The 13,512-nt window shown below is 39.4% G+C and overlaps 1 protein-coding gene across 1 annotated transcript in view; it reads right to left on the bottom strand.

The window, feature by feature from the left end:
- Positions 1–13,512, bottom strand: part of Ubxn7 (UBX domain protein 7) — a 61,775-nt gene that overhangs the window by 11,009 nt on the left and 37,254 nt on the right. Inside the window, exons 5-10 of the mRNA XM_021635349.2 lie at positions 12,711–12,823; positions 8,706–8,852; positions 7,510–7,600; positions 6,773–6,900; positions 1,381–1,774; positions 1,189–1,268 (exon numbers count right to left, since the gene is read on the bottom strand). Coding sequence (XP_021491024.1) covers positions 1,189–1,268; positions 1,381–1,774; positions 6,773–6,900; positions 7,510–7,600; positions 8,706–8,852; positions 12,711–12,823 — 953 coding nt within the window. The remainder of the gene's footprint in view (positions 1–1,188; positions 1,269–1,380; positions 1,775–6,772; positions 6,901–7,509; positions 7,601–8,705; positions 8,853–12,710; positions 12,824–13,512) is intronic.

Here is a 13,512-nt window from a genome sequence, read left to right as displayed (position 1 = left end):
GAATAGAGAATCACAAGAAAAAAATCCTAACATACCACAGAAAAGATACAGAAGAAAAACTTTCGTTCTTCTGTTGTTGTTTTGAGACAGGGTTTCTCTGTGTAGCCCTGGCTATCAGGGCTATCTTAGAAGTCAGAGAGCCTCTGAGTCCTAGAGTGCTGGAATTAAAGGCCCACAACACCACCACCCGACCACAGCCTTGTTCTTCACAATTCTCAAGTAACAGCTACTAAGTAATCCTAGATCTACTGGGTGTGTTGGTGAAAGCCTTTAGTCCCACCTGGGAGGCAGGGGCAGGTGGGTCTCTATGAATTTGAGGCCAGCCTGGTCTACAGAGTGAGTTCCAGGACAGCCAAGACTACACAGAGAAACCCCATCTCAAAACGAAGAAAGAAAAAAAAAAAAAAAGAAAAAAGAAAAAGAAAAACAACACCCCATCTTCAGCAACAACAGAAACCCTCCCTAGATCCCTACTGTAGTCTTTAGATAACTACACTACTTTACCACAAGTGTATTCCATACAAACACAGAACTAAAAAGCCTTGGCAAGCCTGTGACTTGCCAAATATAATGAGAAGGAAATAAACTAATTAAAAATAAGACAGGTGAGACAGGAGTGGTGGCACATGCTTATAATCCCAGCACTCAGGGAGGCAGAGGCAGGCAGATCTTTGAGTTCAAGACCAGCCTGGTCTACAAAGCCAAGGCTACACAAATAAACCCTGGCAGGCATGGTAGCTCATGCTTACAATTGCAATACTTGGAGGCTAAGCAGAAAAACTGCTTTGAGTTCTAGGCTAGCCTGTGTCAAGAAGTGAGACCCCTTCTCAAAAACCACCAGACTCTTAATCCCAGCATTCAGGAAGCTGAGGCAGGCAAATCTCTGTGAATTCCAGTTGAGCCAGGGCTATAAAATGAGGCCCTGTCTCAAAACTAAAGCAAAAAACAAGCAATAAACTATAACAGCAAAACCCCATAAAACTTAAGACTCTTTGTCAGTTGAATTTCCAATTAGGTATCGGGTATCAGTCTATGTCAGAAGTCAAGCATCCCTACTTGCCTTACTTCAGTTTTCTACTTTCTGTGGAGTAAGACTATAGTACAGTACTAGGGGCTTGATCCCTAGCCCCACAAACAATTGGTTTCTTTGCTTCAACCAAAGAAAGTTTATCAGTGGGATAAACTCACCAGCAACTTAGCCTGCTCTGGAAGAGTGATCTGCTCCCTCTTTCCATCTGGGTACCGCAGCATCAGCTGTGCTTTTGGTCCTAAGGAAGAGTTATATACACACATAGGTGTTTAACATGGGAGATTAACTAAAGCAAGTCATTCAGTACATTCGAGTTTAGTAGGTAAAGCAGGGTCTATACTATAACCCACCATTTACATCTATCCCCTCCACTATTCCATCTGACTTTTCAGGTGACATCTCCAAGACCTCAGAATCCATGGCTGGCAATCCTTGATGGTTTGTGGCTGTGCCAGGCTCAGTTCTGGCTGGGGGCTCAGTCAGTGGCCTTCTGTTCTCCTCTTTTCTATGCCCCAAATCTTTATGAGGAGACTTTCTGGACTTAGCAAGATTCTCTACCTCCTCTTCTTCATCAGAGCCACAAACCGATATGAATTCCTCACTGCCAGAGAAAAGTTCGGATTCAGATTCTTCATCTGAGCGGCTATCCTGTTTTGCCTGTGCTGAGTCGAAATGTGTCTCTTGCAAGGAGGCTCTGATGGCAGCTTCCAGTTGGCTATCTTCACTGGCATCTATGAGGCTCTCCTGTGAGGTGCAGTCAAAACACAGGTGGAAAGAACAATAGTTAATACCAAAATGCAAGGTATAAACAAGGTATAAAAATCACTAGTCAATTTGCCATTATGATTTTCTGCTGAAGTAGAACTGTCTCTTGTACCATGTGAGGGCAAGAACGCAGTGTCAGAAAACCAAATTGAAATAATGTTTCAGAAGACTAGAAGGCCATCATGGAGCTGAATATGGCAGCACACACCTACGCCAGCGTTCATGAAGCTGAGGTAGGGACTTTCTGATGCTTGAGGCTAGCCTGTACTACACAGTGAGACCCTGTTTGAAACACAAACAACTCAAAGCTCTCACAGTACCTAGCACACTGATGTTTTAAGCTCAGGCATTTTTGGCATCAAAATGAACAAAGCAAATCATCTTCATCATCATTATTATTATTTAGAAAATACTAAGAATTGAAGTTTTTAAAATATAAAAACAAGCAATTCTTTAAAAATGATCAGACATCAGAAAAAGACGTCTCCTTTTTTATCATTAAATGCAATAATTCTTAGCATTCAAAACAAGAAGCTAACATTGACATATGACATCATGGGGTGTGCTACACTTGGGAGGATGAGGTAGCAGCCTTGTAAATTTGACCTCCAGCATGCACTATACAGTAAGATCTTGTCTCAAAAACAAACAAACAAACAAAGGGAAAACATTCAGGTGTATGTGGGTGGATTAAATTCTCAAAAGCTTAACAGACATAATGCAAAATTTCTTTCTACATACAGTATTCCGCCTTCATTTGCAGGCAAGAAGAGGGCACCAGATCTCATTATAGATGGCTGTGAGCCACCATGTCGTTGCTGGGAATTGGACTCAGGGCCTTTGGAAGAACAGCCAGTGCTCTTAACGTCTGAGCCATCTCTCCAGCCCGCAAATTTTCAATATGATAATGAAAAATACAAAATTTTGAAATTTTCTTTATAGTGTGTGTGTATGCAGGGTGCACATGTAAGTCAATGGACAACTTTCAGGAGTCTGTTCTCTCCTTCTATCGTGTGGGTTCTAGAGATTAGACTCAGGTCACCAGGCGCGGCAGAAAGTAGTTTTACCCACTGAGTCTCAACAGCCAAAGAAATGCACATTTCTATCCTGTTAAGGTTTTGAGTATCACAGATTTCATTCTGGGTGTGATGGCACATGCCTGTAATCCCAACACTCTAGGAGGCAGAGGCAGGTGGATTGCTGTGAGTTCAAGGCCAGCCTGGTCTACAAAGCAAGTGCAGGACAGTCAGGGCTACGCAGAGATACCCTGTCCCAATAAAACAGAAACAAACAAACAAACCCCAAAGGTTACAAACTATAAAGCATCTGAATGGAACTTATTTTTGTATGTATGTATACCATGTCATGCCTGGTACTCACAGAGTAGGTGGTAGGCACTGAATCCCCTGGAACTAGGGCTACATACAGGTCATTGTGAGCTGTCTGATGTGGATGCAGAGAACAGAACTAGGATTTTCTAGAAGGGAAGCTTTTATCCACTGAGCTATCTCTCCAGTTCTGTATTAACATTATCATTATTATTTTTTTTTTTTTTTTACACAGTCTTATATAGTCCAGATTGGCCCAAAGCTCACTATGTAGGCTTGAACTTTCAATAGTTCCTACTACCGCATAATAATTTTTAAAAACAAAGTTGGATGTGGTGGCATATACCCTTAAACCCAGCACTTAAGAGGCACATGGATATCTGCGAATTTAAGGCCAGCCTGGTCTACATAGCAAGTTACAGGACAGCCAGTGCTACATAACAGAGATAACTGTTTTAAAACACCATAAATAAATAAATGTAATAATAAGTCAATGTAAACAATGTAAATGTAAATAAGTGTAATTTACCACATGCACATAAAAAGCAGATGGATTTATTTATGGGACATGCAACGGCTTAAGTGACTAGATTTGCAGCAATATGGTACAGCAGACAGCACCAGTTTACTATTCAATACTCACTCTTCTCTAAGGGCCCTTACTACAGAACCCAAACTATGGTTATAAATAAAACTACCAGGGACTAGAGAGTTGGTTCAGATTAAGAGAAACTGCTACTCATTTAAATTTTTAAGAAATAATTTTAATGATGTATACTTGTTTCTGTCTCTGTGTGGATATGGGCACACCAGAGGTGTGAAGATTCTCCTATAGCTGGCTATGAGCCACCCGATGTGAGTGCTTGGCGCTAAACTCAGTACCTAAGGAATGAGATAGTGGATTCCCAGTTCCAGGTAATCCAACACTCCCTTGTGGTCTCCAAGGGCAGTCACGCATGTAGTACACATACACACATACAGGCAAAACACCCAGACACATAAAATTAAAAAAACAAAAACAAAACTTTTTTTGTTGTTGTTTGGTTTTGAGACAGGGAAACCCTGTCTCAAGGACCAGGCTGGCCTCAAACTCACAAAGATCCACCTGACTCTGCCACCCGAGTGCTGGAATTATAGGTGCACACCACCAGGCCCAGCTACAAAAATTCTTTAAATAAAAAAAAAAAATACATCTAATTAAGAAGGTCTACGTACTACTTGCTCTATAGTTTTTATTTCCTTGTTTTGTCTATGAGGGGTTGAGATAGGTCTCACTCTGAAGCCTGAACAGAATTCCTTATATAGCTGACTGTTTTCAAACTTTCAGTAATCCTCCTGACTCAGTCTCCTGGGTTGCTAGGATCACAGGCATGCAACACCCTGCAAACTAAGAAGAAAAGAAATACAAGCATAGTGGTAGAAGATGGAGGCAGAAGTATTTAGAATTCAAGGATATCCTTGGCTATACAGCTGGGCTCCTCCCTATCTCCAATAAAAGAAGAAAACTTCATTAACCTGATAAAGCACATCTATACGAAACATATGGACTGGAGAGACAGTCAGTAGTTAAAGCACTTACTTCAAAAGCATGAGGAAATCTCCATAACCCTTACATAAATGCTCAGTGGGCACCACGGCGGCCTATGATTTCAGCATTCAGTAGGCAGAGACAGGAAATCCCCATAGCACACTCTTTAACCAGACTAGCCATACTGAAGAGCCTTGGAGTCAACTGAGACCCTGCCTCAATTATGAGGGCAAGGAAGACAAATGCACAAGGCTCCTGATTTCAACCTTGAGTTTACACCCACACACAGGAACATATATTCATAAATACATACATGCATACAAACCACACAGACACAAAGTTAAAAAAGGAAATATGTAACCAGACAGAGAAACTTCTATTGGAGAGACAAGTCTCCAAGAGCCTGGGAAGGAACACTGAGAGCCTCCAGCAGTCAGATTATTACTGCTGTCAGCTACAGTTACAGAAGCTTTTTTCTGCAAAGACTCCCAAGTGTTAAAATGCAGAAAATAAATGTTGAATGCTCAGAAATAAATGGGACTACAGCATCAATAGCATCCTCTCCAGGGTTCAGGAAACATCATGGAAGAGAAGGCAGAAAGAATTTAAGTTGTGAAGGAGGGGGTGGAGGGATGTGAAACAGTGTCTTCTGGGCATGATAAAACATAGAACTCTTAAACACACAGTGGCTGTGATCACCTGCCTAAGTCCTGCACAAGACCAGACCCATCAACACCTTGCCATGGAAGGGACTCACAAGGGCTCAACTCTCCCTGAAGATAAGCAGTTAATGTTTGGGAATGAGAAAGGCATTTTCTTCAGCAGTGTAGCCACTGGTAAGGTGCCAAGGCTTCTGTAAATATTTTCTTACCTACACTTCAGTAACTAAGCCTGGGTCACAAAAATAAATAAATGAATAAAAACTTAAAAATTCTATATACACACATCACACACACACATTATATACATACATATATATATATATATGCTAACAGTAAGATGTATTGTAACAGCTATTCAAATTAATAAACTTGTTTAATGAGGCTCCACTCTAAGTCAATACAACAGAAAAAGAAAACACTGCTGTGAGAAAATAAAAACAAGAAATAGGAAGATATTCCCCATATTTGCAGACTTGAAGATGCATTTACTAGATGTCTACAGAACCAGCACAATTCCAATAAAAATTCTAGCACGTTTTCTTGTACTGAGTAACAAGCTGGTTCCAAAATTTGTAAAGAAATGCGAAATGCCCAAAACAAACAGAAAATTTGCATTTATTTTACTTTATTTAGGTATTTATTTTAGATAATAACTGAAAATAACCATTTTATCACTTCCAAATATATATAATTTTATTCTCACTGCCATCAAAACCCAAACAGCAACTATAACTATATGAGACTGTCTTATCTTTGAAGATCTTTTACTTGAAACTAATCATGATGTCAATTAGCAAAGATGTCTGCATAATAGCATATTATAGAACTTAAGTATCAAAATAAACTCTGGGAGAGCCAGAGAACTCCAGGACCTAAAGCTATCTAACCAATAATAATGGCAAGTGATATCACAAGCAAAAACTTAACACCAACTGTTGCATCAGGCTGGCAAAAGAAGCCCTCCCAGGGTTGCATTAGGAACAGATCAGGCCACATCAGTTCTCCTGTTTTACATATTTACATTGTTTTTTTAAGGCTTTATTTTTATTCTTTAATTATGTGAATGGGGGGGGGCAATATGTCTTATATAGACACCATTGATAAGTCTGTAATGAAATTCTGTAGAAAGCCATCAAAAAAATAAGATCTAAGATAAGAGTATAGCCAAAAATCCATAACTGTTCACTACTTATTATTATTATCATCATCATTATTATTTTCAAGACAGGGTTTCTTTGTATAGACCTGGTTGTCCTAAAACTCGCTTTTTAGACCAGGCTGGTTTTGAACTCAAAGAAATCCCCTTGCCTCTGCCTCCCAAGTGCTACCATTAAAGGCCATGTGCTACCATCTCCCAGCTCCACTCTTTACATTATTATAAGCACTACTTTAACAGCAAACATTTTATAGAAGATATCAACATACAGGTACACTCAGTTGCTCATCACTTCATACTTACTGATCGGGCACATTTTTTTGGGGGGCTGCTAGAAAGTCCATCTAGTTGCCCATGTTCACCCAGAAACCCTGTTACTTGGTCCAAGAAAGAAGATACATCTAATTGGTGCCACTCTACTAGCTTCTGACCTAAAGATTAAAAAAGACATAAAACATAAAATCAGTCCTAGCCGTACTCATTAAATAGACATGTGCATAATTAAAGTTTGCTACATATTCATCTCCCCACCCCTCACTTGCTGAAGTCACCCAGTAGCTTCATAACCTACTGACAACATCAATTATAACTAACTGATAGATTCCCACCCATCACTACAGAAAAATTATCTGCTTGTATCATTTAGAGCCATTTAGGAAGAAAAAAATCCAAATAAAGCAAGATGCAAATAAAATATAATTAATGATGAAAACAGTTCTAGTTCTCTAGAGGAATATGACCATAGCTACAATAATCTCATCCGTTTACTAACAGAAACCTAAGACGACCCTAAAGAGAGTATTATTTATCAGTTTTCCTTTGAAAAACAGAAGTATACTAAGACAAACTGTTGTTATCCCTTAAGTTGCCAGAAATAGATTCTCTAAATATACACATCCAAGGATGTTTATACAATTATAATGGTAATAAAGAGAAAAACTTCCCTTAACTATCACATTGATGAAACCAGCTCCAATCAAATACTAATCAACTGTAAAAAATAAATGATAGGTTAAAGGCTGTAATTTGATGTAACTTACCTGTCCGTGGGTCTAAAATGGAAACATAGGGGAAATCCCCTAGCTTGTAAAACTGTATGTATCTCTGACCTTCCTCACTGTCGTGATAAACCTGTTAAGACAATGATATAAAAAGTCTCTTAAAAAAAAGGTCGACTACAATCTTGTTATCTCCTAAGGGCAATGGATTCTCTAAATAATTCTTGACAAATATGTTATGTCCTCACCCCAGCCTGGTCTACAAGAGTTCCAGGATGGCCACAGATACAGAGAGATCCTGTTTCAAAAAGCAAACCAACCAAACAAACAAAAAAGGAGGATGGAGATTAGCTTAGTGATGGAGCACTTGCCTAGCTTGTAGGCAGCCCCACGAAGAATCTTAAGTAGCAAGCCTTGCCAAAACAAACAAACAAACAAACAAACAAAAAAAAACACCCACCCACCCAACCAACCAACCAACCAACCAACATGAAACAAAAGGGAAATTAAAAGTAGGCAACCAAAAAAAAAAAAAACCAAAAACAAAAAAACAACGATGCAGGCAACCTAGTTATAACTAGGTAATTTATACAAAAAGATGTAACATCAAGAATACTAAGGACTATTAAGCTAAGAACACAAAAGTCAAACAGTAACAAACTCAAGCTAAAACACAAGTTTTAATGTTTCACCAATGCTCTAAGATCTTCTACACATTGCAACTGTCCTTGTACGACTATAAAACAGTTGAAATTGACTAATTTAGGGTGACATGTGCTATAAGCATGAAATACATACCATATCTTGAGAATTTAACACACACTCAAAAACAGAAAATGACTATTATTAAAATGTTAATATTGTATCACCTGTTGATTTAAAGAAGCTATATTAGTACAGTTAATTTCACCTGTTTCCCTAGAACTTTTTCAGACAGTACTTCTAGAAAAACACAAACTGTGTGGCTTACACTGCCCTTCTACTGAGCTGTACAACTGTAGACTAACTGGTCAAGATGCTCCTGAAGTATGAGTAGGAACATGACTTACTTCTTTTTTTCTCCTCCCATTAGTTATTCACTGAGGCCCATATTATTTTAGCCATTATAGGTAGCATAATATGTAATAATTGAACTGACTTTTTCCAGTTTATAATGTATTCTGCCTCTACATCAGCCTACACTATAAAAACAAATACTATCAAATACTATAAATTTTTTAATTAACTGCCCTTCTCACCTGCCAGAAAATGAAATGTTCCCGGATAATATTCTTCACAGCTTCATTGCTCCACACATCACGGTTGAGGCACTGGCATGCAAAATCTTGTACGTTTTGAATGTTTATCATCAGCCACTTATTCTGCATCTGGCCACACTCTTTGGCCTGTAAGAGTAAAGTTAAATATTTATTAAAAAAATAGTTTCTAATTGGTCACTGGTGTGTTTTAGCATTCCTATATATACACTAAGCATTCTTTTAAAAATGACACCAAAATTGAGGTGGTGGAGGCAGACACCTTTACTTTAATCCCAGCACTCTGGAGGCAGAAGCAGATGAATCTATGTGAATTCAAGGCCAGTTGTCCTACAGAGTAAGTTCTAGGACAACCAGAGCTACACAAAGAAACCCTGTCTCAAAAAAACTCAAACAAAACATACAAATAAAAGAAATGCCAGGTCCCCCGAAGCTGAAGATACAGATAGTTGTGAGCCAGCATGTGAACACTGAACTCAGATCCTCTGTAGGACCAGCCAGTGCTCTCAACTGCTGAGCCATCTCTCCAGACTCCAAGGGTGAAGATTTTTAACAGCCAGAAACTGTAGAGGACTAGACTACAATAATATTGTCTATCTTATGACAGGACTCAAAGATTTACACAAACTCTGAGTGCCGACATAGAACCCACACAAAATCAAGCCAGTCAATATTATATAGTATGAAGGACAGGACATGAAGCCACATCCCTGAGGAGCTACTGACAGATGATGGCTTCTGTGCTGAGAGAGTCAATTTTAGTTAAGAATATCATCTCTGGAAAGTGACCATGGATCACATCACTGCCGTGGATGTCCCCTGGACCATAAGGATAAGGGTAGCACAAACTGGACTAGACAGAAGACAAGGCAATGGCAGTGGCTGCCAAAGTTGGGGGGAACTCAGGCTGGGGGTATTAATCGGAAGAGTTAGGGGAATAGGGAATGAACATGATTAAAATACAAATTCTAAAAGGGTATGGGTGGAGCACACCTTTAATTCCAGCACTGAGTAGGCACAGGCAGAAGGAACACTAATTCAGGGCCAACCTGAACACATACTGAGTTCCAGGACAGCCAGGGCTACACAGAAAGACACTGTCTCAAACCCTGCTACCCCTACAACAACAACAACAACAAAAATCAATTAACTAATAAACATATTTTAAAACATGTTATCTAGAAGCTGAAGATATGACTAAGAATTTAAAAATACTTGATGCTCTTTTTTTATTTTTATTTTGAAACAAGGTTTCCCTGTGTAGCCCTGGCTGTCCTGGAGCTTGCTCTGAAGACCAGGCTGGCTTCAAACTCACAGAGATCCACCTGCCTCTGCCTCCCAAATGCTGGGATTACAGATGTGTGCCACCATGCCCAGTTTGATGCTCTTGCAGAGGAATGGAATTTGGTTCCTAGCACCTATGTCCAGCGGCTTACAGCTTCAGAGGCTCTGATGCCCCCTTGTGGCCTTCTGGGGCAACTTCATGCACATGTCTACATACCTGTGTAGTCATATACACATAAATAATAAATCTTTTAAAATGATATGTAAAGTTTTAGTACATACACATTATTATTTTGCACATACATAATCATTTTGATGACTGTTAACTGGATTAGAAATCTGGGACTGGGGAAATGGTCTGGTCTCTGGTGCCCAAAGAGCACAGACCTGTGGGACAGTGACTAAGTAGAAAGGCCCACCCTGAAGTTGGCTGGCACCAACCACTAGGTGGATGGAAATTGGAGGAAGTAAGTTCGTCTACAGCTGCAAGTCCCTTTCTTTCTCAATGTACACATGTGGCCATCCCATCATCAACTCCAGGGAGTTTCTAGGGAATATATTCCCCTTGCTCAGACTGGACTGGCTGAGACCTAGCTTCCTGGATTGAGCAGCTACTGTTTTCTGTATCTCAAGTATACAAATAACTATTGCTGAACTACCAACAACTATCATTAAGCCAACCTAACAAATCTCTTTTTTTATAATATACACAACAGTCTGATGATTCTGCTCCTTTACAAAACCCCAATTAGCGCGTAAAGCAAAGAAAAGAGAATGCTGGTTTTTACCTAGCTGCTGTAACCACACCTATGAAATGGTACTGTCCACATTCTGCAGTAGTCTTACTCCTCAACAAGTCCTCTCTAAAAATTCTAAGTATCTTGAAGATTTTTATCACATTTACTTGTTTGTTCTAAAAATTTGTGTGTGAGCGTGTGTGTGTGTGTGTGTGTATGCCTGCGTCTATGGAGACCAAAAGGTGCTGCAAGCTCAGCCCTAGCCACATACCTTTAATTCAAGACAGGATTAAATAAAACTTTATATCCAGCTACTTTGCTGAAGTGTTTTTCAACTGTAGGCATTGTTAACCCTAAATGAAGAGGTGGAGCAAGCAGCCAGTTAACAGGAAGTGAACACAGGGGGAAAAAAAAAACACTGCAAGTAAGAGGAAGTGAGGAAGTCAGGATGGATAAGAAGATGCACAGGAAGTAGAAGGAAAAAAAACCATTCAGTTTGAGGTTGTTTTTTGGAGACAGCATGGGGAAGGAGGCTTGATTTTCTTTTTGGGACACTGGCTGTGGAGGAAGGTCAGCTGGGTGGGTTCTCTGAGATAGTAGGCTTTCAGCCCAGCATCTGGCTCCAGTCTTTATTGCTAAAATCGAATGTCTGAGATTTTGTTAAAAACAATAAAAGGAGGTCATCAGATCCCCTAGAACTGCAGTTGTAAGCCACCATGCGGGTGCTAGGAACTGAACCTGGGTCCTCTGCAAGAGCAGCAAATACTTTAACTGCTAAGCCATCTCTCTAGCCCCTATTTTTGTTTTCTCATTGACAAACATTTTCACTGTGGAGAGAAGGGAATATATTCCCCTTGCTCTGCTTAAAAGTTAGCAGACAATTAAGTAAACTTGCCCAGGAAGTTTCCCTTTGCATTTAGAAAAGATAAAACTAAGAAGAACTGGGAGAGAATATATTCTGCAATTTGATACAGATGTATTTCCAATATCCCCAGTACATGTCTGAAATAATAAATAATAGCAAATATGCACAAATTTAATGCATTGTCACACGGAAACCAAACTTTTATGTCAGGTATGACAGCAAAACTAGCACAAAATTATTTGTCCTTCTTCACATTTTCACACATAATCCATTCTTTATAGACCAACAACTTTCACCTTTTTACTTAAAACACTTTATAGTTTGCCTTTGACATACTCAAATTACCAACATCACTAAGCTTTGGGTCACAATTAAGGAAAACAAGTTACTTAAACACAGGCATTAAGATATTACAAGCTCAGCCAGGCAGTGGTTGTTAAGCCTTAATCTCAGCACTTTGGGAGACAGAGAAAAGGGGATCTCTTTGAGTTCAGGTCTACATAGTGAGTTGCAGAACAGCAAGAGCTACATAGCAAGACCCTACTTCAAAACAAACAAGGAAGGTAGAAAGGTATTAAAAGTTGCTCAACTTTTTGTTTGTTTTTGTGCATTGCCACCACCACTGCCCAGCAAATGGCATTCTCTTTAATCCCAGCACCTGGGAGGCAAAGGCAGGTGGATCTCTGAGTTTGAGGCCAGTCTGGTCTTCAGAGTGAGTTCCAGGACAATCAGGACTATAAAGAGAAACCCTATCTCAAATAAACACATAAATAAACAAATAAATCTCATACACTATTGTTAAAAATATACTTTATTTGTTGCCAGTAGAAATAGAAGTCAGTGTAACCCTTAAGTATATTATGCAGAAATAGTTAAGATACCAATTCTCTATAAAAAGGATTTTTTTTCTCTTAGAAAATAAAAGGCATAATGGCACCAGAGGAGGCCGAGGCAGACCGATTTCTTTGATTTTGAGGTCAGCCTGGTCTACATAGTATATTTAGAACACTTAATAAGACCCTGTATTAAGAAAAAAAAGACACTTTAATTGTAAAAACGATTCACAGTCACAGTACAGAATCTTTAACATTAACAACTTACTGTTTCAAAGCTGCCTTTGTGCATCAAGTCAATTGGGGGCCGGAATAGATCTGCAAGGGTTGTCAGTTTCTTATCTATTGCTCCTCCATTTCTTAATTCCTGTTCCTGCCTAACTGCAACACAAAAGGATGGAAAAGTTTTAATTAGCCATAAAATTAAAGTGTTAAATCACATAATAAACAAAAGTCCTTGTATTGACTGAAGGAATTACTAAAAAGCTTGCTTCAGCTGATGACTGAAAAAAAAATACAAAGAGGGGTTAAAAAAATAATCTTAGGATTTGGTGATTGTTCTCTAGGCCAAACGATAAAAGTATAAAATTAAATTAGTCAAAAATAGTCATGTTGGGCTAGGCCTGATGGAGCAGGCTTATAATCAAAGCTACTTGGGAGGCTAACACAAGAAGATCAAAGGTTCAAAGCTAACCTGGGCCACAGAGTGAGTTCAAGTCTAATCTGGACAACTTAGTGAGAGACTGCTTGTCTCACAGTAAGGAAAGCCAGAGAGCCGGCTAGGGGTCCTAGCTCAGTACCTATCTAGTATACACAGGGTCCTGTGTTTAGACCCCAGCATCACCCTGAGATAAGGATACACCTGAGGGGTCAAGTGCTTGCCTAGACTTGGTCCCTTGAAGCATGTGTGCACACACACGCCGTGCGCACACAAGCACACGCACACGCACACACACACACCTCATCAAAACAAATTCTTTCACATTCATAAGCAACACAGAAGAAGCGTTCCAAATCCTTTGTCTAGTTCTCATGGTGACCCGATGAAGTCATCTATTGTGTCTAGCTCC

Source organism: Meriones unguiculatus, chromosome 17, assembly GCF_030254825.1.
Source record: "Meriones unguiculatus strain TT.TT164.6M chromosome 17, Bangor_MerUng_6.1, whole genome shotgun sequence".
In the NCBI taxonomy this organism is placed as follows: Eukaryota; Metazoa; Chordata; class Mammalia; order Rodentia; family Muridae; genus Meriones; species Meriones unguiculatus.
This window is presented reverse-complemented; position numbering and strand designations above follow the sequence as displayed.